The sequence below is a fragment of the Falco cherrug genome, chromosome 12 (assembly GCF_023634085.1).
Source record: "Falco cherrug isolate bFalChe1 chromosome 12, bFalChe1.pri, whole genome shotgun sequence".
NCBI lineage: Eukaryota > Metazoa > Chordata > Aves > Falconiformes > Falconidae > Falco > Falco cherrug.
The window spans coordinates 18505567-18533013 of NC_073708.1; the positions used below are offsets into that span (position 1 = coordinate 18505567).

The 27447-nt window shown below is 36.9% G+C and overlaps 1 protein-coding gene across 4 annotated transcripts in view; it reads right to left on the reverse strand.

Annotated features, from left to right (window-relative positions):
- Window positions 1-5024: 5024 nt before the first annotated feature.
- The window catches only part of HS2ST1 (heparan sulfate 2-O-sulfotransferase 1), an 81414-nt gene continuing 58991 nt past the window's right edge, over window positions 5025-27447 (reverse strand). The window contains exons 2-9 of one of the 4 annotated variants that reach the window (XR_008734644.1): window positions 25840-26078; window positions 19185-19270; window positions 15544-15682; window positions 12059-12156; window positions 10726-10883; window positions 8232-9666; window positions 7169-7288; window positions 5025-6483 (exon numbers count right to left, since the gene is read on the reverse strand). Coding sequence is in view for 1 of the 4 variants with exons in the window: in XM_055724211.1 (XP_055580186.1) it covers window positions 9440-9666; window positions 10726-10883; window positions 12059-12156; window positions 15544-15682; window positions 19185-19270; window positions 25840-26078 (947 nt within the window). In the remaining 3 variants the exon portion in view is untranslated. Of the gene's footprint in view, window positions 9667-10725; window positions 10884-12058; window positions 12157-15543; window positions 15683-19184; window positions 19271-25839; window positions 26079-27447 lie in introns of all 4 variants that reach the window. The other 3 variants (XR_008734643.1, XR_008734642.1, XM_055724211.1) reach the window with 3 other exon arrangements.

Below are 27447 nucleotides of genomic sequence, written 5' to 3' on the forward strand. Positions count from 1 at the left end.
TTATGTTGCTTAAACATTGTTTCTCAAAAATCTTCTAAGATTTTTTTTGATGGCGCTTTTTTTTTTTTATAGCAGCAGCATCACATGAAAAACAGCTATTTATTCCTTGAGGGTTCCCCCTGCCCCCACCTGATTTGGGAAGAACAGTAGTATGGGGGTTTTTTTTTTGATTTATATGGAAAGAGGAAACCACCCTGGGCAAAAAGTCTACAGTCAGCAGAAGCAGCGCTTTGTCTTCAAAGACTTAAGACACAAGACTCTCAAATGATTAATGTTCCTAACTCACATTTTTCTTGCAGATGTGATTACGGAAGAGAATATGAAGACGAAACAATTTTTAAAAAAATTGTTAGAAATGTATTTTCATAACAAGAAACAACAGAAAACAATTTTCTAGGTGGCTTTAAAAGAATAAAGTCAACAATTACAAACTCAGGTGCCAAACTGTTGATGGATGTGAATACTTTGGCACCAAAACTAGATATTCTGCTTTCCTAGAAAGTTACTGATACTTGCTTAACCTGAAAAAACCAACCCATAGACAATGTATTAAACAAATACATATTAACATAAATAGCTAAATTCAGGCTCCCCATTTGAAAAAACAACCAATACTGTTATCACAACACTTAGTTTGCATTGCTTTTAGCTATGGAATATCACAGACTCCTAGAAATTTGAGAATATCCTGTATGGCTGCGATACCCAGATCTCCATTTCCTTCTGCAGTATCTTTGGAACTAGACAGTAAGACTTGTGCTTATCAATCATTATTTGAATTTGGATAACAAAATGAGATTGGCATGGGGGAGAGTCTACAATGCAGCTATAGAGAAAAGCACATTCTTCTGGATTTTGAACACATATTTTTTGTGCATATGAGAAACATGAGAAAAAGAATGAGTTGAAGTCAACGCACGTAAGCAGAACATAAAATGCCAAAATAAATTTGAACAACTCTCTCAAAGTCTGTGATAAACCATGACATCAGGGCTTCTCCCTCCTCTCAGTCACAAGGTACATGACTGTCTTGGAAAACACTGTTGTTAAAGGAGCAATAACCTTTAATACTAGGATCTTCCACTGCAGAAACCTCTTTTAAATTTGCTTCCTAGGTACTCGAACCTCGACTGAAGGCCAAACTGGACTGCTCAGCAGATGCTGAGAGGCCATTTCAGATACACAAAGAAGCTGGGCTCTGAAAGCGCATTCAAGTGTCTGCCTGAGCATGCTTTGCTCCCTCTGACTACTGACAAGGTTTTCAAACTTGGCTTCCAAAGTTGCCTTTGAATCTTTTTGGCTTTGTAATTCACCCTCCATTTATCTCGGTATGATCAAGTGATGAGAACTATGACAATTTATGTGTAGACACACATGTGCACCTATATATGTGAGAGGACATTCCTGGATGGGTGAGTTGGGGAAGAGGGGGTATGGAACCAAAGTTACACATGAGCTGGCTGCAGAGCTTTAGTTAATAAAACCTGCTGATTGCAGCCTGATTCTCATCTTGTCAGGTACTTGTCCTGCACAAAGATTTAAAAACAAAAAAACCACACAAGTTAAATAACCTTGCTAGATGAAGTGACTTGTCAGATACATTGGATAAACGTATCCAAGCTGTTGTACACAGAGTCACTAGCGTGCACAAACTAATTCAGCACAATACGCAAGCACTACCACTGACATGCAGGACAGGGACCTCTATTGCCACCAGGATCTCAAAGGTGATCCTGAGTAAACACCAAGTTTGATAAACTCCATATTGGAGCGTGATCTCATGGCCTACAACAATACCTGCAAGATAAGACTTGCCCTTTGGAAGGCTTGTGAAGGAATGAAACCTATTACACTATCTCACAGAGCCAGCTGAGAAAAGGGAGAGGCTGAACAGTTGTCATACACTCTCACACATTTTTCCATACACTTGGGGAAAAAAAAAGAGAAGGGCACTGACAAAGAACGTTTGCTGGGGCGATGGGGGCACCAGTGTTTTCCTGTTTTGCTCTGTTTTTAAGGGAAGAATTCCCAGTTTGTCTCAAGTAAAAAAAACCAACCCAAACCAAACCCTTGGTTGAAAAGTTTTGTGGAAAAGCAATATTTATGGCAATTTTTGCTAAAAGTAAACCTCAGTTTTCCAACCATCTCTCTGAAGTAGCCTTTAGTATTAACAGATGTCTGGCTGGAATCTGCCTGAGCCAGTGAACTCATTCTGAATGGACACCAAAAAAAGCACACATTTTTTGTTCCACATAATCTAAGCGTAAGATGCTTTCTCCCACTCTTCATGGATTTGATTTCTATCATGCAATTGCCGACTATTTTATCTTCAAGAAGCAAGGACCTCAAATGCAGAGCAGATGAGCCTCCTCATATTTTTCCAGATCTATAGCTTAGCTGTAAGTAGTACTGGAGCAAAGTGCTGGAAGTAGATATTTGGTCTGGGGTTATAAATAGGAGACATTTCATTTGTCGGTGTAGGGGCCTTGCTTACAACAGCACTGGCCTTGACAGCTGCAAATTTGAATTCATTAAGTCAGTCAAGGGAAGGCACAGAAGATCCAAAGCAGATAGGCCAAAGATAGCCATCAGCGGATGTTAACTTAAGGAATTATTGCAGTCTCACACAGTGGTTTTTATTTCTGCTTGCCCTCCCCTCTGCATTCTTTACATACTGTCTTCACAGATGCATAAATACCCTTTCTTACCATATCGACGGCTTTACCCACCATTTGTCTGTATATTCACTCGTTACACACTGCACCGAGGCAGTCTTGACAAAGCCAGCTTGTAACTGCACAAGTCTCTAACAGTTAAGCATTCCTTTTCCCCTTGCCAATTCTCCAAGTCACGCAACATTTTAAAAGTTATTAAATTCTAAATAAAGGAGACTAAGGATGCCAAATTCTATTCTGTGCTAAAAATGGGAATCAATATTTGTCGAGACAATAATGTCTTTAGGGCCAGAAGACCATTATTTTCTACTCTTTTTTTTTCTTCTTCTTTTTTTGGTAAAGAGACAGTTCATAATATTTTCCAGTAACTGCTGCAGCAAACCCAGAGTTCTGGTTGAGTTAGAGCATTTAAATTATCATACCAAATTAGGTATGTTTCTCCTTCAAAATAGAACAGAGTTTTTCCTTATTAATACTGAATTTATGTTTGAAATACAATGCTTTTTTAGTTCAAAAACACAAATGAGTTCATATCAGTAACAGAATGAAACAACACATGTATGTATACAGCATGGCAGTGAACCATTTCTTAAAGCATCAGAGGAATGCAATACCTGTATACTTGAACTATAACCACAATACCCATGAGTCACCATTTTAATCTATTTTGTTCTGAGATATATATATTTTTTTTTTCAATAGGAAGATGGGTAGCTGTTCTTCGTGCAATTATTGTGACAGCCATATTTATTATGAGAAGTTAATGTTTGTGTGCAGCAAATCTGAGAGTGGATTCAGGATCAGCCTTGTAAACATGCAGAAAATGGGCAGAGAATGTTTATCACAGTATTTTCCATTTTTATGAGGATGCAGTTGGTTATTATGACAAGGTGAAAGGTCTCAAAGCTTTCATTTTTAGGCCACAGGTGTTCTTTGTAGAGTTTTTTTTTAATAAAGAGTATTATTAGTCCTTTAAATTAGCTCTTATTGAAAGTTACCACATCTGCGTTATGTGGTAATGAAGCCAGGGGGAGGTCATAGCAGGGGACTTGTGCTTGAAGAAAACATCTGGACATTGCTTTGACATTCACTAGCAACTTCTTGTATTTTACTAAGAAGTAAGGAAATTATACTGAAATCAAATGAAGGATTCAAACAATAAATAAAATGAAAATACAGGACCGGAAAAATAAGTAGCTTTGAAAAAAAAACCCCTTTCCCTTCTTTCACTCTCCTCCCATGAATTCTAACTGATGAGATTAATCACACGTGCACATGGCAGCATTAGTTAAAAAAATTGTTCAACCGGTATTTAACACATCTGTAATATTACAGTTCTTCTGTCTTTCACAGGAGAAGCTACTGTCATTTTAAATAAAGCATTTTATTTAAATTGTATTTAATAAATATTGTTCATTACAATATTTATTAAATTTTGTATTGTAACTGGTTTTGGCTGTCATTTTATTACTACATCATTTCAGAACGAGGTACAGTGACCTTAGGAAGTCCTGTACCTTTGTAGAGGAAATTTTTTCCTCTACTTCCCCCTGGCTGATACAAGCAGAGAGACTGTTTCCTGCGCACAACTACACCTATCGCTTCCACTGATGAAAGTAAGGACAAGTGTACTTCCAATGAAAGGGGGATTTAAAAAGCATCAAAATCCTCAAGTGGAAGTTGCTGAGTAACTGCATGATGGTTCTTAATCATCAAGGCTGATAACTAAATATTTAGGAACTACTGCGTTAAGAAACTTGGCTGGGTCAGATGACTGTCCAGCTCCATAGTGCCTGCAGGCAGGCAGGTTTACAGGGCAATGCTTAAGGTGCACATCAGGAATACCCATGCCCACTGTAATTTTCTTGTTTTAAGTGCTTGCGTAAAATGTAAATGACATTCCTATTCTACTCCAGTTCTTATACCACACTCACCACTGCAGTAACTGAGCATTTCCCAGTACCACAGTAATCACTCCAGTCATTTGTTCCCTCAGGCAGGAAAGCACGTATGTATCAATGAACTGTTTTAATGCCAGTTTTCTATTCTTACAAATCTCAGTTTTAATATTCAGAACTTTTCATTGACACTTTCAGCACAGTGTATACCCTCTGGAAATTTATTACATTTCTGGTCAGAAAGCCCAATGCAAATTCTAAAGGCCTATAAATATATTTGGTTATAGCTATATGAAATTATTACAGACGAGCTACGCTCCAGCTCACCCCTCCCCTCCAAAATCACAATAGCTGCAAATGAAGTTCACAATACTGCATAACAGTATCTTCTAGGGAAAAAAAATAAACTAATGTGAATGTGACATGCAAATATTAAGACAGGACACCAAACTTCTTTTCTTTCCCCTTCCCATTGGGTGTTTTATTTTATAGCATTTGCATTAGGTAATCAACTGAAACACTTCAACAACAGAAAGCTGGCAGCATAGTAAGGAAAAATGGAGATTATTTCTCAAACAGCTGTGACAAAATGGTTTCAAGTTGGAATAGTATTGCACAAACGAATCAGTTTATGGAGGGTGAGTGGGAGCGAGCATCTTCAACATGGATTGTGAGGAAAAAAGGCACTATTTAGCTCTGTGTGTGTTTAAAACGAAAAAAAAAAGTCATGAAGCACAATCCATGTTTTTCAAAATTACATTCAGTACTGCTTTAGAAATGCTCACAAACCTGTCTCTTTTTACAGAAGCTACAGAAAGCTGCTGATGTAAATATCAGACAGTACAAGTGTATGAACATTTATAATTATGTTCCAGAAAAGTCTCAGGAAGAGGGCTCTTTCTATAAATACTGCTGCAAAGGTTACATAGTTGCATAGGCTTACAGTAAAGGAAGCTTCCATCCAACTAAGCAGCCTTACAGTTTCCTTAAGTTTAATCTCTAGTAGTCATAAAATATGCTCAGACTTTGAAGAGCTAAATTGGCAGTGCACTTGAATCAGGCTTTTCCACTGACTGCTTAAGCAGCACAGTTCAGACAGCGTCATCCATACATCTTTTTGTCATACACATGTTTAGCAACACCAGGTAAGCTTAATGGAAATTTTTAACAGAATTGTAACAGAAAATAACTGAATCTTCCCTGATATAAGATAGAACTGCTCTGAGACCATAAATAAGCAAATGTTTATTCCTGGAAGGTAAAAATAGCGAAGTATCTTCACAAAAACTGAGTACCCAGAAAAGGCATTTCAAACAACCAGGATGGGCTGGTTCTTCCTCTCCCATATTGTATAGCTACACATTCTCATGCCAGTTTGAAAATGAAGCCCTGATCAGCGTACCATTAACAGAGACTGCTTGAAAATCAACCGAGAGCAAGTGGCAACGTGCACTTAGGACATTCCATATCCTAGTCTTGTGTCTGCTTACAGACTCACTAACAAAATAAGAGTGAAATTCTTGTTGCATGGCTGCAGAATTAATACGGGAAGGAGCTAAAAACACTGTTGCTCTCCTGTCAGCACTGCCCAGTGTATCGCATGGGCTCCAGGCATGCTGTGGTTATGGACATGTAGTCACCAGCACAGCTGGACCTAGTGCCATTATGCTGACATCAAGAGTTTCAACAGGGCTACAGGTTTGCGCAAAATCTGGGCATTAATTTTGTACAAAAAGTACAGAACAGTGTAACAAAACCTACTATCATATATATATACGAGCATTTCAGCACCTTTCAAACCAACTTAGCCCTGCAAAAAGCCAAACTTACTCCTGTGCAGAGACTACAGTGACTTCAGTTAAAAGATCCGTGTTCAGGAGGCTGCATAGTAAGTTTACTGATCACACAACCTGCAACAACAAAAATCCATATATTGCTGCTTTTCACTATAAGTAATTAAGGGAAAATACACAATATAAATTCTGTTTATATACTGTAAAGTATTTTTAATACCAACAACTTGGATTGTTTCCATTTCCAAACATAAGATGAACAGAGTAGGTTATTAAAAATCAGTTTTCCTAAACTGTCTTCTCGTAAATCCAAGTCTGAGAGTTCTGAATTCAAAGGATTCTAAAAAGTTCACAGTTGACTTAACCGTTGCACTAGATATAAAAGTAGACAGTCTTGATTCCTTCTGTGTTCCACAGACAGTAACATTTTCAGAGTACGTGTAGAATGAATACCTCTCCAACTGTAGCTAGCATTTTTAAAAAATATTCCTAAAATTCTCATTTGTCTCAACCCTGTCAGTTCACAGCAAAGAACAGGAAGCAATATCTGATTAAATAAAATGTGTTTTCTTATATGAAGTATGAAAAATATATTGCTCTTCTGAAAGTAAAAAAGTTTGCATTGTTCTATTATTTTTGTTACTGAAGACTCTTAATTAAGAAATTCTAAATCCTGGAAAGAAAAAAAGAAACACAACTTTTAAAATTGCTTACAGAATAGAAGAGGTTTCTGTAGACCCTACTGAAATCAGAAGTTTTGCCTGTTGTTTTCTTGTCAATACAGAAGCATTTGCCTACATACCTGTTTCATTACTTAGATGAGTATTTTATGCTTTCACTTAGTAAACTCTTCTGCTCTCTTAGAGCTTCTCTTCTGAAAATTTTGAAGGAGATTCAAGGAGGTAAACTGATCCAAATTATTCTGAGGGAAAACAACACAGTCAAAATAAAATCCAGCATAAAACTATCACTGAGTGGATAATCTTTCCTGGGACTATAAATATTCATTTTATTTCAAAAAAGTTACTGCTTTGTTATGGAAATCTTTAGATCTCTGTTAGCTACGTCTTGTGTATGACTCCTCTGTTCCTTTCTTTAGCTAGGAAACATGTTTTCATGTGTGAACTAACACATCCTATTCCCAAACATGTTGGCATTATTAATGACATCAATAGATGAGAACTAGAACAGGAACTCTTATGCATGGTTCATGCTATATAAATGGTAAGCTATCAGAAGGAACTTCCCTGATTATTTGGGAAGAACAAAGAGAGATCTATTTTTAAAATTCAAAGGGAAAAATCTAAGAAAACAAAAAAACTACAAGATGTACTTGATAGACTCTCATTATCCTCTCTGTAATTGAGCTGTTGCTTTTGGCTGCAGACATCCAGTTCACAGACCATTTTCCATTTCCTTTGTTTTCATTACAAGAACAAGCTGGTTAAAGAAACTCCACTTGGTAATTTTAAACTAAGCCTTCAGCATCATCCCTTAGGAATTTAAACTTTTACCACCATTCCTTACTTTGTCTCCTCAGTGCCTTCCCCCATCAAACCTTGTGAAAAGCACTTTAAGAAAAGGCAGGTGTAAGATGTGTAAATACTCAGATCTTAAAGAAAATTCAATAGGAAACAAATTCCTGTAGTTCTCCACTGCCATTTGCTATAATGCAGTGGCCCCAAACATCTGCTCTCAAATTGCAATTTACTTCATCTACCAGGTGTTTCACATTGTTAATAATGGCAACCCACAAATTTACAATAGTCACATAAGGCAGTTACATAAATACAACTATGTCAATCAAGGTCACTGCATCTTTCTTAACCAGACTACACATGACATTTTTCTTCTTGTCCTCTTACCATAATAAAAGGATGAAGACTACATTTCTGTAAAGAGAATCCCTGGACAACTTTCTGGTATTGAAGTCTGAGAGGTCACTGAAGTGCATTTCAGCAATGTCCAACAGTTAACTCAACCAGGAAGTAGATGTGATGTTTTTCACTTCACACATAACAGAACTTGTGCAAAAAAACCCACTTTAAACTAGTTACTTTAAACCTTTTGGTCCAAATACATAAAATAAGCAGTATTTACAGCATTTTATTCCTTTTGTAAATGCAATGCTTTAAAACACGTTATAAAGCACCTTAGTAAAAATATTCTACAGATAAAAGTATCGAAGTAGTAGGAAAACCCTAACCATACCACAGCTCACTAATGGAGTCATAATATGGATTCACCAATACCTCTGTTTACATTACAAAGAATCCATGGAGAAACTCAATACTGAAATTTACGATTTTTATACCACTGTGTAAGGATCAACTAGAACCGCAGACAAATACCAACTTTCTTCATAGTTTTCCCAACCTCAGTCAGTGGTGGTGGGGATAAAAAACAAAACAAAAACCCCACTGCTCTGATTCTTTAACTTTTTACAATATTAATGTGGAAATGATGTTTTAACACTAACGATTAGTTCTCATTTTTTAATAAAACCACATATATAAATATGGGCAATTCCAGCAGCAGCAGCAGCATTTCTGAGCAGAACATGATTAACCATCCCAATTAATATTATGTGACATGATTCACAAAAACAAAGCACAGATGTCAACCAGTTATTAACACTACTCATATTGTATACAACCAAAATTTCCATGTTGAAAGCTGGGAAAAAAGATTTCCTCTTCACAGAAGTATAAATGAAAATGTATTGCTCTGAAAATTAAAAAGAGCATCAACAGAAGCATTTTATGTTTGTTTATATTTTCAACTAGAACTGCTGTGTATTAATTTTTCCGAATTAAAGTGTAGGTTTCTTCAGGTAAAGGATATTAACTCCCACTGAAAGTATTAGTTAGATAAAAGAAATTAAGCCTTTGCTTTTGGATTACCAACATAGTTAGCCAGTATCCAATGCCCTGGAGGTGATCCACAGCCCACTTTTTTCAGATCTATAAAGAAACGTCTTGAAGGTTTACGAGCAATCTAGTTTCCATGGCTGAGGACTAAGATGACGATGTGACCAAAGATTTAGGTCCATAAATCTAACAGTATAGTGTTCTTAGTTTGATTTAGGGTAAATCTTTTCATAGAAAAAGTTTTGAGCCAGAATATACAATTCTCCATCTTTTTCCCGAACTGCATGTGCTCTGACAAACTGAAACTGCTCCAGTGCAAATTCATAGAACTCATTCTCCATTTTCCAGATTTCAGACTGTTGTAACTTGGCAATAGTTTCTTTTGTGGGAAGTTTTTTCTCAGTTGTTTTCCTAAGATGAGACTTCTTTCCTAAATGCAAAATGAAAGCAATAACTTCACTTTAAAGCTCACGTGATTAAAAAGTGTTTACAGTCCTTTCATTTACAGAGTTTTATACTCTCAGCATGTTGATGAACTGCATTAGAAGTGACAGAATTTAATCCAGAATTTATTAACATAACATACGGGGTTGGAAAATTGCAGTCTCTCTCACTAAATGTTAATGAATTTTGCATCAGTTCTTTCAGTTCTTCCTCCTTACTCTAATAAACCCAGGGAATGAACACTTCATTTAAGGAACAAGATTAGTCCACATAATGTACTTGGAGCAAGATTGGTCTTTCAAAATTAATTATTTAGATGTTAATCTGGTATCAAATGTTAAGAATTCTGAAACTGCAGAGCAAGAGACTTCTTTCATAAGACAAAGATGACCAAAATGATGACAGCATTTTCCCTAGGAAGTGCTATCTGTTGCTTTGTAATAAACCTGTTTATAGCCCACATCTAGGCCCTATACATCAGACCCTTTTCTCCTTCTGTTTGCAGACAGAAGTCCTGCTAAGATGGACCTTTTCTTCATCATAAATTGCATGGCCAGCTCCTAGAAACTGAGCTACTAGCTGTAAAACAAGTGTCTTACTACGACCCCAGGAAGAGAAGCACATACTTGGGCCTTTGTATCCCAGGGCCTTTTTGCACAACCAGCCAGGTTGCATCAAGCACAGTTAATTTCAGCAGGGTTTCTGAGGAAATGGAAATCTGCTGCTAGCAGCCGTTTTACAAAAGTGAGGCCCCTGCAAGACCTTTCAGAAATATTCTGATAAATATCTGTCACAATTTTTTAAGTGTAGTAGACCTGCACCACTGCCTTTACCCCAAGCCTTAAATTTACAATTTGCGTAAGGCAGGAAGATACTTGGGCTGCCCTCAAAAATTTGTAAAGAGTTCGACTCTTCTGCAGGAACATCAGCCAACTGAGAGGCAGTCCTGGCAGGGACTCAAAACTATTCATCTAGGTCTAAAGAATCCACATTAGAAAAAGTGATAAGAGGATTAAAAATCCATGGAAATCAACCATTTAAATACCTGTCCGGTACAGTTCTGTGGCACCCCTGAAGAACCGGGGCAAAGCTGCCTCCAATAACATGATAAAGTCTTCAAGCTCTTCAGTAACTCCCACTAGGAAGTATTCATTAATCAGATTGTATTTGGCTTGTTCCAAAGCCCATCTGCTTCCCACATTCCTAAAATGACAGAACAATTACAGCAAGTTCTGGTGTCAGCCAACAATCCTTGGTCCCTAGATGGAGATTACTTCATAACAGGACATTTGTATACGCAAGGCAAGACTCATTTGAAGTTATAACCATTAGTTTCTCTCATTTGTGTTCTTACCTAAAATTTTGACTAGTACCTCATCCACAAAACCACCTATGTGTGTATATGGTTACTGTCTCTATTAATGCATTTATTGGAAGATTTACATTTTCTCAATGTCAGTACTCAGTCTCCACTTTCACATTAGATACCAGAAATGGTTCTGGTAAGAACACACCTTCCCTTTTGCATTCTACAAGCCTAACTCTGAACTAGAAAGTCATTGCACTTAAGGGGATGATTTCCCTACTGAACAACAGACCGAAATTAAACTAAATTTTTTTTTCCTTTTTTATAGCTCTAGACAGGGTGAAAAAACAGATTCATAGTTTGTTGTTTCTCTATTTCTCCACCGGGCCCAGGTGTAGATAAGTCTGACCAACAGGCACTGGAAGGGGAGCTCCCAAGCGGCCATTTACTTTCCTTCTGTTTGGATGAACAGCACCTTTGACAAATAATTGCCCTTGACTTCACTCAGAATCCTTCAAATTATTTATGTCCTTTTTTCTTTGAGTTTGCTAAAGAGTTTTTAAAAGTCTGTGCCATTGTTATAAAACATGCTGCATTGACAGATGGACACTATTTGCTTTTGTTTTCATTTCTACTAAGTAGCATTGACTACTAGATGTCTGGTAAAGGTTTAAGACGACAAATTTATCTTGATCTCAATTATTTTATTTTCCCCAGAAACTCTAGGAGCTTGAACAAAGTATCTCCATTCAGAAAGACAGATACTGTAGCCTGACATAAGAAAAAAATTTCAAGACTCCAAATCTACAAAAAATTTTTTAAATTAAAACCATCTGTTTTCCCTGATAGCACTGCTGATACAGTATGCTAACGTATTGCTTACTTAAAGAATTGCAAGACTGTTTCACTAAAATGCATCTTCAAAAGAAAACGCATTACTAAAGTAACTGCTGCTTCACTGTGTCCAGTCCCTATCAATTTCCCCAGCTGTGCTATACATTCAAATTTGTTAAGTTAAGATTTCAGTGCTGATATACTTGACTAACAACTTCAGCTACATTTATCTCCCTACCAGCATTCGGAGCTGTGGCCACAGAAGAATGGAATTTGAAGCCAAAGTTTCTCTGGAGCGCAGTCTGAACCTCCAGCTGCCACACATTCATCAAAGGTCTGGAACAAAGACAAAGTAGAGCTGAGTTTTAAAATCGAGTATATGTATCAAACATCTCAATCTGGTTAGCTGCTAAATGTATTTGGGACAGAAAACCACAAGATATGATAAGAAAGAAAAAAAATATTTTTTTCAAGCCTTGCTTTCACAGAGTTATTAGGAGGACCTATTCATTTAAATTAAAATAGTACTTGGACAGTCTTTTATGGTTAGAACTAATAACAATTTGATCTTACCTGATACATTTGATATACCTTTGATATAACCCTGATAAAGGCTATATGCCAAAACAAGCAGGAACAGTCAATAAGTGTTGGTATCATTCATTTTCCCTTACAGAAGAAGTCACTGGAAAACCAGCAACAAATGCCATCCGGATTTGTGTGATACTGGAACAGCTGGATCTTTATACCATAGAATACGTTTTAGATTAAACAATGTTCTATTACATTTTAAATATTATGACAAGTAACTGCCATTTCCAAGGCTAATATGTTTTTGGCAATCAGAAGAAGTAAAAGCTAATTGTTCATTGCATAACAGAATATTCCATACAACATCACTTTACGTGGATAAACAGCTGTAGCAATACAGATTTTCAACTGTAGTAACACAGTTACATTAAGAACTCCATTAGCACAGGAAAGAAATTGTAAATATTTTACCCAGTCACCATAAAGTAAGTATTTATAATATTTCTAATCAAGATATAAGCCATGCAGCTAGGATAGATTTTTTTTAAAGAGGTATTTAATAACAAATAAGTGATCACATGGACAACTTTTTAGACTGTTTCTCCTGTATAAGTACAAGTTCCTGTTCAAAACAGCTGTGAGGTGCAGTTCCTGAGTCAACCTGAAAAACTTACTGATACCAGGCCAAAGCAGTGATTAACTGCAGTGCCTTGCACTTTTGAGTTTAGAATAGCTTGTACATGTCGCATATCACAGACAAAAATGCAGCTTAACCAGGACAACAATTGTATGCTTTCTCTAGCACAGCTCTCTAGAGAAATCTTGCACTGATCTATCATGAGTACTTTATAACATCAACATTACCTAAAATCTAAACTGTTTAAATGCACCTCCTAACTTATGAATGTATATACTAAATGTGAACTGGCACCTGTCAAAAGAAAGACTTTTTTTTTGCTTATACCTGCAGGTTATTTTATAGCTAATATGCAAAAGCAAGCAAGTAATTTTCTAAGATGAAACAGGACAGGCTTCCTTCCCCACTTCTTCTTATGTACTTACCTTGACTATTCCATCCAGAGATTTTATTATAAGAAACACTTGTCTTTACAGATTCTGTTCTTGGAGACAAACTATCTGTAACTTTGGAAGCAGAGGGATATAGAAAGAAAATGAATGAAGAACTCTTCCATATATATGCTGTAGTAGGGACTGGGAGGGGCAAGAGTGTAAAGTATGTTGAGATTCCTTTCTGCTTAATAAAGGAAAAATTGACTTCGTTAGGAAGATTGCATTTTTTACTTTCCTATTTTTCATGTGAAAAGTTCTTAGTGAAATCTACTGTAACACAGGTCAATCCACTTTTGAGCTTACCGAATTTTATATCTAATATATATAAAACTGACACTGTTTATATATGTACAGTTTTCTTAGAAACAGCATGGAAAAATAGTATTACCTGATGAAAACGAAAGAAACCCTAAAACTTGGCATAGCCAATCAATTTCACTTCTAATGAACTAGAGGACAAGTTAAATCTGTATGGCAACAACTAAGTCTCAGACCTAAACAAAGTAGTATGATAGTGACAAAATGAAAAAAAAAAGCATCTTTAGTAGGAAAACATAAAATTATTTGCAATGCATTACAAATATTATCCATAGGAATACATTTCAACTTCTTCCACCAGACAGAACTTACAGCGCAGCCTACCAAGCAGTAGAATTAGGGATTTTGGCCTAATGCTTCCCAGTGACTACCTAATAAGGCTGTTCGGAATATAATTCAAAACTAAACCAGCACTGTTAAATTTCATTATTTTTAATAAATATAAAGTCTTCTAAACAGCTTGGACTTGGTAGCATGCTCAGCTTTCCAACTTATTGATCTCCACCAGGAAGGAATTCCACTGGCCAAATCATGCTCCTTGTGAAGAGGAACAGAGTAGGTTACAGAAGATGAGATCCTCTCTCTCTTTTTAAAAATGCCTTTATGATACCATATCACCAAAGCGTCTCTGTAGCCAGTCCTATGAAGATACATGTTTTTAAGCTTAATTTCAATTTGTTCTGTTTGAAGCTTTCCTCTACCTACGCTGTAGGATGTTGGGACAAACTGAAATGCAGTAGCTGAAGATGGCGCTAAAACCTAAAGAACAGAGGAGCAGTTATCGACTGGGAAGAAAAGGGGGATGCTCTTTGGATGGGGGGGCACACACAAAAGGATTATTCACATTTATTAGTTGTTATGGTGTTTATAGAGTAAGCTGTATTCCGTGTGATTTTTGCTTAGTTATTTTTTCAATATCTCTTGGCATTCACACAGTGCTACACTGAATTGTCAACATCACAGAAAAATTTCAGCAGTTTAAAAGAATATTGCCACTGACATTTTAAAACGTTTGCCTCTGAAGTACAAAATCCCTTTACATTTTATAAAAGCTTCCACACTGTTCTAACTATAGTTTTATAAGCCATCTTCATATACTTAATACCTTACTTTTCCTTCTGATTTAAGAAAAGTCCAAAGCAACTTGCTGCAACAAATATCTTACTGTAAACCCTGACAGTGGATGTGTAAATTCTTTCTGGAATAAATTCATTATGGAGACTAAATGATGCTGCCATTCTGAAACTCTATTAGTAATCAAGGTTTGAACTACTCCTATAGCCACCTAAGATGGAGGAAGTATAGGAATGTATGGTTCATACTCCACAGTTTTCAAGCAGACTTTTAACACAATTCCATTGAAGTAGCTACATTTAAAAAAGGGTTGCTAATTATATATATATATATATAAATAAATATATAAAATCACAGCAAAAGCATCATTTCTACAGCTCTTGGTGAAAAAAGTCTCAGTTTTCAACAAGAAGAGATGTATACTTCTTACACAGAAGGATAAGCTTAACTTGATACTTCAACTCTGGACACCTGAAAACATTTTTTAATTTAATTTTTTTTTTTTTTTTGAAAATTGCAACATAAAGTGAATTTATAATGTTACAAAGACCATATTTAATGTTATATTCTGGTCGAGTATGGACATGAAGGGGAGAATGTAACTTCCAAAGCCATCACCATCACCCAGAGGCTGATACAAGAACTATTTAGCTTTTATCAAAGCATTTTAAAAAACTGTTTTCACGTTAACTTCAGTAAGAACAACATATATAATAAAGTGTACTTTACCTTTTTATCCCCCTGTTTTCGCCTCCGCAGCCCTGGTCTGTAATCATCTCCAAAGCGCAGAAAGTAATAATAAGAAACTAGTCGTTCTATAGGATCTCTTATGACATTTATGTAAATTGGTTTCTTTTTAACACCAAATCTAAAGTAAAAAAGGAAAAAATGTCTTTAGAAGGCCAAATCAAAGCTTCTCATCTAATACTTAAAAGCCTGTCTCTATTGATACAACTGAAATCTATATACAGGGAAGATGATGGTGAGAGGAAGTTTAATGATCCTCTCATCCCCATATCCAGTGCGTTACACGGATGTGAAAGTCAGTTCAATTTCACTTCTCCTAGGACTGTGAATTTTTAGGGTTTTTTATTAGAGAAACAAACAAACCTGAAACATTCTCACACAACAAATACTAAATATGTTTATACAACCATTCTGCCTCTAGAAATGCCTTATTAACCTAGCAGTCACATGTGTAAAGTACAAGGACGTTTCAGATTGAGCTCCTGCCCTCCTGAACTGTGCTATGCGATGCTGCAAGTGGTTTTCCTGGCAGATCATCAGTTGCCAGAGACATGAACTCTAACAGAAGGAAGACAGAGCTCCGAGCCCATCTATTACCTGGATTAAATCCATATGGCTATGCTTATTAAATATAACCCTAAGATAGTATCTTTAACCATATTAACTTTTCTATCCAAAGATATAATATTTTTCCTTAGACATTTACCATAAGCAAATTTTGATTTACTGTGGTACAAACAGGATGCTTGATGAAATAAGGAAAAACACAAGGAAGATTTAAACCACCAAAACTGTTTTGAACAAACACTACCTTTCCATGATCTACAATCAAGACAGCTTTTAAGATGCATTTCTCAGTTTTATTTTCTTTTCCATTTGAGACATTACTGTGGCAAATAAATTTGGTATCCAAACATTAAAGAAGTTATATCACAATAGAAATTGCAAGTGTGTCAAGTGCCCTGAAGCAAAGCTGGGAGCTGGAAAAAAAAATTATCTTCCGTTCCCATGCAAACTGGGAAAGTGTTCTGCATTGACAGAGGGCTGTCCAAGCCTCCCAGCTTGGCTAAAAACCAAGAGTGTGCTCATAGTTTTAAGGTGCAGTACTGTTGTTGTTAAAGCGGTACTCTGTAAATTATACCACGTACTGCTCATGTGAGGAATCTCATGTTGAAAAGCAAAAGAACAGAAACATAGAATAAACAGCAGAAAAAGGTTAGAAAAAAAACAATTAAAAAGCATTACTTTGGCAAAAGACTAGCACTACAGATACAGAAATTGCTAAAGGCTACAGAAAAAGCAATTGCTTCTTCAGATGTTGCCAGCAGAGTACCAATGAATCAGAGCGTAGCAGTTAAAGGCAGTATTGCTGACATCTCTCTGCATGCTCTTACCCCGCAGCGTCCGCAAAAAAGGAGCCTGTGAATATTTCAATCATTTTGATGCAAATTCCAGACTTTGAACTGCACTCTCTTTCAGGTCCACTCAAGTGCCCAAGACATGCACATGTGTCTCCTTCTACACACTCTACTGCAAGTGCTGTAGAAGGCTATAACAAACCATCCTGATACAGCAGCAGCCTCAACTAATGATATGTAACTCTGGGATAAATAAAAGTGTCAAGGCCCTTGGAATATTTGTGCTGGGTTATACATTCATATGGATTTGCACATGACCTTGTCAAACCAGCTTCAGTTACGGTAACACAAGCCACTTACCACTGTAACTTTATTGATAATGATAATGATTTGGCAGCTGTGTTGTCAAAGAACTTTTTTCCCAACCATTTACCAGAGAAAATAAGGGTGAATCAGAAGTTTAAAAAAAGGGGGAAAAAATAAACTCTTATTACTGTAATTTCTATATGGATGGGTTATGATAACCTGTCCTCAACACTGTAAGTCATCCATTGAATCCAGTACTTTAAGCTTCAGCATAATTTAAGAGGTACTTTTGATATTTGACCCTGGACCTAAGTCTGATGTCTGCGTATAAACAGGCATAGACTTCTGAAAGGTCTTACATTTCTCAACTACAAAAATGTTCACTATGAGAACACACCTCCAGCCTTAAAAGCGTGGGCCTTGCTAAGCGCAACCATAGTATTCAAGATATTATTTTAAAAATGAAAACCCAAAGTATGAAAAAGCAAGCTGTTGTGGGAAAAAAATAAATCATATAGGTGAAAGGATAACAAACAACAAACACAAGAATAACAGTCCTGGAGGGAAGATGCAGATGAAAGAAATCTGTGAAATTGCTTTGAAGATGTAAAGTAATTATTTTAGTTTAAAAAAGTTCTGGTATCTGAAAATGTTTTCAGCTTTATGAAGTGACTAATGTATAAAATAATATTCACCTTTGCTGTTCCAGAAAGCTGTTATTCAGTTTTAGTTTATTAATGTTGCAGGATTTAAACGTTAAAAACGCAGAAAGGAAGTTAATGAAATTTGAAAATTTTATTTTAATGATTGATTTGCAATTAAGACTTCTTGCCTGTTACTTTTTGTAAACTTCAAACTTTTAATTTGTGCCATTGGTAATTTCCAGCCACTACTGTAGCTTTTAGCATTTTCTATTATGTAATATACTGTCCTGGGAATCTATGACGCTCTCTCTTTCCCTTCTCATTCTTTGTAATAGAAAGCTGAAATCAGTGTACATAATGAATAATTAAAACAAATGACTAAACAAAATAAGTTCTTGCATACAAAAACCTCATTTCATTAAATAAATGTTTTAATACAGAGAAATATAACATTACTACGGACTGACCACCACCAAGAGGTAAAAGTAGTGGTTACTATTGTTTGTGCAGTTGAATATTCTGAGAGCTGAAAATTCCACTTCCAATTTTAAACCACTTTCCACACGCTGCAAGTGCAAGATGAAGCACTGCCTACTAAGCATCTTAAGCAAAACTGGCTTGCCAGTTCGAGGGGAGTTTTCACAAGACTGAGCTACGGAGGACCACTGCTTTAGATCCACAAGCAAAAATAAGACAATGACTACAGATAAAATCCTGAACCTTTGAAGACACTAGGAGGGTTTTTACCTCATTTTCTTTTAAATTGCTTTTAGAAATCACAGAATTTAACTCCACAACAATTATTTCAATGCTTTTTACAGCAAGTCAAATTAATATAGGCAAGAAAACTGCTTTAAAGTATAACTTTTACTATTTTGATAAAGTGTAAAAGGACACTCTAATATAGAAGAACTACAGAACTTAAGAGCCAGGTAGTATTAGCTGCTATATGAAATATATTTGAGAACAGGTATCTTAAAATTCCCAGAATGGGAAGCCAACCCTTAGGCAGATCTGCCAGAGTTCCAGAGAAAAGCCAGGATTTTCAGTAAAACGAGCTTGTAATTCAGACAAGGAATAAAGCTGGCATATAAATAGTTTTGAAAGGAGACTCAGCTACATTTTATCATGCAATAGACAAGAGAAAACTGAAAAATCAAAACCAAATATTGCTCATCATACGAATTTCAGCGTGTGAATTTTTCGAAACCGCAGCTGTCAGCCCTGCATCACTAGAGGGCACTAATAGCCCAGCTGGATCCAAGCAACTTAAAACTACTATGCTACTCAACAGATAAACCCAAGGGTAACATACTTTGCAAAGTCCAAATAAGATATATGTCCGTGGTAAAACCCTGGTTTCATTTCCTTCCAGGAAGTCACATTCTTCACAAACCGGACCTGCAAAAGTAGACAGCAGAAAATGTTTCTATACAGCTGGAACATACTAAGTTTCATCATACATAGTGTTTTCTGTTGTGTAAGTAAAATCTTATAATGCATTAGGAAAAAAAGTCTATTTTGAATATTACCGAAGAATTTGTGCCAGCTAAAATAGACTTTTCTGCAAGCATACAGCTGACTCATTTTAGATCATCACAATTTAATGACCAGAAACTAAGCAAAAGCAGCATACAGCTATCAGAAGGGCAATTCAAGGAAAGCTACCACAAAAACATTAGCAAGACAAACATTTAGATTTTTGTCAGTCCATTTTATTTGCAATTTGAAAGGAATGTGAAATTCCCTCAGCAACAAGTAGAAATGCAAGTACAGTTTTAACGGAATTGTCTGATCTGTATTTATCCCCCAAGTAAAAATAAAAAAAAAAAGTGTACCAGATTTACAAGCATGTTCTTAGACCTTTTTGACTGGGACATCAGAAACAAATCTGGTGGTTTATTTGCTCCCCCATTCCAAAATGCCATGCATGAGTAATCCAGAAATTTTATAAATATATACATTGTAAATCAGATATATAGTTTACCATTTGGAACAGTTACCTTATGCCTAACATTTCAGTGAAACTTCCATGTTAAAGCATGAAGTAGCCCTTAAACAAAAGTTGATCAAGCAGTTATGGGCAAACTTCACAAAAATAGGAATAGCTTTACATTTCAAAGAACAAAATAAGATGCATGCCCCAAACCAGAAACTATGATCAAATTAAGTGGGACATGCAAATCCTGATATAGCTTGGCTTTATTAAATGAACAGAATATTTTAACATCGAAGCATTTAACTCTGGAAGTTATTCCAAAACTAGTGAACTGGATAATAAAGAAAAGATGATAAATCTGCACTGCCTGAGCTGTCTGACAATGATACGTCATTTCTGAAGCTAAGAATTAGAAGACAGCATTCCTTACACATCTACAATATATTTTCTGTTATACAGTGACATAGATGACCACCACCTACTGAGGTGAGATGAGAGTGAAAAAACAAAAGTCTGAGAGCTCAGGACAACATATTAACATTCTGCAAGGTCTAATGGATTGAGAGTGTCCTGAAACATGGTATTTATTATAATTATCCAGTTGAGGATTTTAAGAAGCAAGACTGGCCTGATGCTGTTTCTTCAAACATGCAAAACTCACAGTCTAGAATTTAAGAGGTTGATACCTTTGCTTATTTCTCCAGATGATAGTTCTTGGACTCTCAGGTAAAAGAAATATATATTACTCTTAATAACAGGCAGTGCTCATTTTTTCAGTGTACAAGTTTTACAGTCTGTGGCATTTCACAATTTAAACTATATATTGCACATGAAAATTGTGGCAAATGTAGCTGAAAAGCACTGCACAATGTTATACAATGGTGTTTCATAAACTGCATTTGCTTTCTGTCTGGTGTTGTCCACAGCATAAACTGATGATATATCTATGAGATTCTGAATCTAGTTGAACAACCTTTACTGCAATTGAAACAAACCACACTTTCATTAACTGTACCTGCCAAAGATCAATCATAAGGTATTTTCAGTGAACAGCCTCAGCTACAGGTATTTCTATACTTAGGAAAGAAGTTTCCTAAATGCAAAGTATATATAATTCTCTCTTCCCTCACCCTCAGACTCCAAAATATCACGGTTAGTTGATACAACCCTGCAAGTAAACCAGTTATGCTACCTATCGTGTGTACTGCAGCATGCATATTAAAGTGTACATTTCAGTTACGTTTCCATGAATAAGCTTTCTGAAATCTAGCACCAGCTAGACTTCAGTTTCTAATAGACTAGGACTAGACACAGGGAAATGTTTAGTGCAAAATCCCAAGGGTCAGGTCTATCTTAGATCCCCATGCCACCATCGGGCATCAGACCTTGGATGTTCCAGTAACAGTTCAGAAATCCTTTACTGTCTTTACCCTACAATGTTGTTGTCTGCTAAGGAAATAATTTTTATAAACATAGGATGGATATTCTAGCCTTTTACTAACTTTAACACCAGGCAAGCCAAGAGAAGGCTAGGAAGGTTTTGTAAGACAGATGCAACATTTACATCTGCCTTAAGATAGACCAGCAACGTGCTGTGGCCCTGAGAACTTAAGTTTCTAACAACTGTAAGCAGCCTGCAGGCAAGAATACCCCCCCTCCCCCTTCACCCCAAGTTTGCAGCATTCCAAAATCAGAATTGTTCCAGGTTACAGACAGCCCAATGAGTTTGGACTGGATTAACACATTTTAGGGCAGAAAGGCAGAAATCAATATTGCTTGCCGCTTCATATTGTTAACTATGATCAATTTTACCTTTCTTTTCAGGGCTTAGCAGACAGTGGAGCTTTCAAGAGACCAAGCAAGGTTCTCCATCTGAACCCAACTGAATAAAATTTGAAGTTACTTTAAAAGTGCGGATAGACGTGAATGGAATTGCTGGGAAGTTGTTTCATGGTGCTTTTATATAATTAGCTACAAAGTTGCTTCACAGCCTTTAGTAAGTGAGAAATCAGCTGAGCTTCACTGAATTAAAAAGTCAGAGCAAATGTACTCTGGGGGCGTAAGATGTCCTGAAAGGTGAGTTAAATACATTCAGTTTCTAGGATGATAAGAACTTAAAACAAGTCTCAGTGAGCCAAAATTTAAAAAAAAATAAAAATAAATCCCCCAAAACCCCAACCAAAAAACCATCACCAGCACACTTGGTCTGAGAAAAAAAGCCCTGGAAAATCTGTACATGCAAACCAAAGCGATGTTGTAAACTGTCATCTCTGTCCACTACCTGCTTCCATCAATCCCACTTCTCTACAGTCTGAACACAAACACACCCCCTGCCTTTGCCCCCAGAAGGTGGTATGGTCATTACCCTGTGGGCTGGTATCACACGGAATCCTGGCTACCAAAAAAGCCCCAGCTTTTCAGGTCATTACATTCTAGTTTTGTTTGTCAGTTGCTGAATAACTGTCTTAAAATGACAAATAACTGGGGGGATGAATATCACAAGCCTAGCCTGCTGAGAAACACCATGAGGATTTTTTCATTTGAGCTACAAAATTAGGGCTCTCAAGTAAGGCTGAAGACCCACACAGTGTCCCCATTAAAGGAAATCTCATATTCAGATTTAAAGACCAAGCGTGATGGAATGACTGAATCAGAACTGCTCTGCAGGAAGGCACTGGTCGCTTAGCTATCAAAACTGTCATACAAGCTAATAACTAACAGTTAGCTCTAAATCAGAGGGTCAGGAACACTGGAAACAGGCTAGCAGCACACCTGTGGCTGCATGCCATGAAAAGCCACAAACAAGTTCAAGGCAAGGGCAGCTGAGAAGCAATTTTGTGAGATGGTGAAAAGAGAGTTCACCAGTTCAGCCACAGTACAGCGAGGCTACCCACCTCATGTGAACAGTTCTTTCTCAGAAGGAAAAAGACAACCGGCACATGGACAGCAGCAGATGCTAGCACTCACTAGGCCATCTGACTCCTAGAGAAACACTCTTAAATGTTCAGGAGTACATGACAGTACTTCCACCTCTAGCAGTGTATGGCAACCTTACGCTTGTTCCACTTCTGACAGCCACTGAACTTCACCAGCAGAGGAAATAAGCACTAAAGTCAGTGTAAGTGTGCTATCCTCTGAGAGGGCACTGTTTTAGAATACATTTGGAAGCAAGATTATATGTTTTCAGGTTGCTTTTTCAAGAAAAACGGGGAGAGAAACTGTGGGAGAAAAAAGAACAAGGAACAGAAAACAGCAAGCTGAGGGAGTGAAATGCTGGATAATTGTACCATGGCTTGTCTATGTTTGCAACAGTACAGAGAATGTGTTCTCATACCCCCTTTTCTAACAATATATCGAGAATACATGCTGCAAGACAGAATAGTAATTTCATTTTAAACGTTTTAGGTGACAACTTCACCATGTAACAAAAAAGCTGAAGTCTGTGTAGCTGGTATGCCATTCAGCTAGCCACAGCACAGGCATACTTGTAGGACAAAAAGTATCAGTACTGAAACATGCAAGCAACAAATAAAATCCAACCAAACAACTACTCTGGTTTAATGAAAGCAAGTGGTTTTGTTACAGACCACAGAGGTCAGAAATGCAAGATGGGCAACATGGCACTCAGCTTGCTGCAGAGAAAAGGCCCAACCTGCATAAAGAGGGGCAGTTCCCAGGATCCTGCTGCCAGAGAAGCTGCAAAAGAAAGGAGGGCTGCTGGAACAAGTTCCATCTGAAACTAAAATGGATGTATTAGGGACTCTTAGTGGATTATCTCAAATCAGATACAGACTGTGTTTGGAGTGGATTTTAAATAGGGTTTTTTGGGTTTTTTTTCAGATTGCATTCAAGAAGTAAAGGTTTCACACGTGGGCAGAAAACTTAAAATGTGTTACAGAATTATAGTAGTTTGGAAAAAGCACAGCAGGAGTGCATAATGGAGAGCTCACTATCTTACAAATTTATGTCAGGCCCAAGACAATCTTCACTTTGCCTAGGGAGACTTGCTTCAACAAACAGCATCACTTATAAAACAATTCTGCCTCTGTGATATGTTTATGTATTTTACTACTGCTGCATACACACCTAATACACTCAAATGAGCTACACTGATGAAGATAGTATGTGAGTATTTGTTGCAAATCCAAGCCCACAAAGAGTATACCTCATCAGCTAATATCAGGACCCTTGCCACCTCCAGAATTATGTGTTATGATTTACAATGGCAAGTGCTATCTCAATAGACTAATGATAAATCATTATTTCTTATTCTTTGAACAACTATGCAATACATAGTTTTTCATTGTCAGCATCTCCCAGTTAATGGCCACTGAAGGAGTATCAATTGTCTAATTAAACAACATAATTTACCACCTTGGACAATAGCATAGTATCAAATGAAGGTAGGACTGCCAGTATTGCATACATGCCCAGCACTGATGGATTTTCATTTTTCAGTAAGTAATTCTTAAGAGGGAAGATGAGGAGCAGAGTTTCTCTTAGACAAAACTAAGCTAATAAAGAACACATTTGATTTGAATGAATTCCAAACAAAAGCAGAAATTTAAGGAAAGGTTGCCTATGTTTAATGTTACACCATCAATGACTAGCTCTCCTGGTCCTTCAGGACAGACCAGTACAATTCAAAGAGTCTGTGGTTGGAAGCACAGCACTAAGTATGACTGACTTGAGCATGACTTTTAATTAACAGATATAAGCCTGTTAAATCTTTTGGGGAAAAAAAAAAAATCACTCTGCTGTTAGTGCACGGGTCTTTAGTACTTGTTCTACGCAGTGGACAGGACTATAGGGATGGCTACCAGATTTACTTTTAGTAATCTCAGTAATCATGTCTGACAATATCACATTCATATTTAGGAAAAGATTTCACTACAGCAAAACCCCAACAGTAACAGAACCCCACTATCACAAAACAGGTTCCCAGTCCCACCCCAAGTACACTCTATGTCCCCTGTGCTGAGATCCTGACCTCAGTCCTTTCTCCCTGTATACAGAACTGGAAGCGAGGGGCCGCACCTGCTTCCCCTTGCCCCACTCCAGCAGCTGTGCTGAGCTGCCTCTGCCTGCAGGCATGCACTTAAAGGAGCTGGAAACCTCGGTGCTGACGTGCTGCAATGCAGAGCAGCTCCTGCCTGTGCTGCATATCAACTTCAGATGATCAGCACACCACCGGTGGTACATTCCTCGGGAGTTTGGAAATGTTTGTTTTACAGACAGGGATGATGACATGGTGATGTTTCAGACCTCTGACCTGTGTTTCCTACATGTGCACTCACAAGTAAAGAAATATTATTTTAAAAAATGAAACAACAACAACAAAAAAAATCTACTCCCTCACCACACCACACCCCAAGAAAAACAGAGCGCTGACCCTTCATCTTTTTTTTAACACCCACCATCTGATGCAGTGGTAGTAGCCATGATCATTTCTAGCCTGGGACTACACTGATTTTAGTGAGAACTTTACATGGATGCAAAGTGACTGTTCCTTTAGAGTGCAAGCGATTTACAACCACTTCTTTTTACCTGTTTTTTATCACCTGTGAGACCTGACCGGACCCAGTACCAAAGACAAAAGTATAGCCCTGACAGCATGGAACGGTGCCTGCACTACTTGGGAGAGGAAATCATGTAAGACTGCATTCACCACAGATGGAGATGACAAGCAAATACTATTACACAGCCAAAAGGCAGACAGTTGACAATACAATAAACTTTTACAGTTAAAACAATTGTAATTTCTGCCCCAGCTGTGTCCCTTTTTATCTTTGTTTTTGTCCAATAAACAGATACTTACCACCACCCAGCAGCCCAGCAAAAACCTAAACCTATTATTTAAAAAGTAATATTAATTCTCTACAAAGAGATTACAAAACACATTAGAATCCATTTATATTGCAAAATGGGACATAAAAGCCAATTCCATCAGACCACGTAAGTCTGCAATAGCAATAAATTTTCCTATACTTTCCCCTTGTTTAATAAAAACATCCCAAATGCAGTAGCTTACCTGATCTTGCAGAGACATAACAGGATTATTTTTGGTTGTGTTGATATGTAGAACATGGTATTTGTTCTTTGCACAAAGATCATAGGCAATATTTGTGAAGGATGTGCTGGCAGTCTTAGGTACTCTGTTGTAAATAATCACCACATCATCTTCTTCATCCAGTGTCACATCTTGGCGGGGGCCATCTACTGTATGGCGCTGTTCTATTTCTCTGACTTCATGTCTTGCGATAGCCCTTTCTGTTAAGGATGACAAATACAGAATTTCGATGTAAGTTATCACCAATTGTGAAGCTCAAACCACAGAATGCAAAAGACCTGGTGAAAAGCAGTAACTCCTCAGCGATAAAGGAAACACTTGCTGTCATATATATTTCTGATACATCTGAAGCAGAACTTAATCTATAAAGTGAACGAATGATAAAAGGTGAGTTAGTTTGACACAGAACACAAAGACTGGAAAACAATGTTTAGGGAACACATACTGTATTCCATGACTCATAATACTGTTACCTAAAGCCATTGTCTCTAAAGAAAAATGTCTATAGTGCGCTATCAAAATGGTGACATCCCCAAAATATCCCAAATAATTTCTATAAAACACCTGTTTTAAAATAATAATAGAAGGAATACGTCAGGCAATTTGGAGAATACGAATTTTCTGAAAACAGTAGAAATACTAACACTAGAGATTTAGTCAAGTAACTGTGTAGAAACACTGGAATTCAGGTGAAAACATGGTTTTGTTATTTCAATTGATACAAGCCCCAAGTGTGAAGTATTACAATAAATGGATTTGCAAAAATGCAATTAGATTTATTAATTTCAGGTATGACAAGAATAGAAGCAAGAGGTGGTTATGAAACCGTTAATGTTAAGGTGAAAAGCGATCTCTCAGTACTGAAATACATCAAATACATCAAAAAGAAGGAAACATGGAAAAGCAAGCTATGAACAAAACATTTTGGCAAGGTAAGTACATTGCAAATAAACCATTTTTCCTTTTATACAAAGGGCAATACTCGGAGTAATTGAACTCTGCTTCAAGTGCTAAAAGCCTATCCAGAAAATAAAATCACCAGTATTTTAGCATTTTAATTTTTTTTCCTGCTGCTGAACAGTGAATACTTTTTGCTGATTCAGACACAGCTCTGTTCTGCTCTAGATAAGTATATACTTTAATATGATTTGTAATACAGATGTCAAAGCATCTTTTCTGATTCATTTATTGCGATATTGCCTTTAATAATGTATTCAAAGACACCTCCATTGGCCAACAGTGCACACTGAAGTCAGTCCCACAACAGTAACCTGTAATTCTCTGTATTGTGTTCTTACACGGGGTTTAGCTCTTTCTGGATGACACGCTTTTAACGGCAGCAGCTCTGGCCTTTACTTCCCTTGCTTCCTGTAACCCAGCTCCTTCTATTCTCTTTCAACACATCTCTTTAATTATAACATAAAATCACTTTTAAAGCAGAATCATTAAGCTGTGAACACCACTAGCCTGTAATTCCACATAAATTGTCTTCAACCACAAACTTCCATCTGTCTGAAATGCTTCAAAGCTTAAACTCACTCACTCTCTCATATGCTCGTATCTCACACC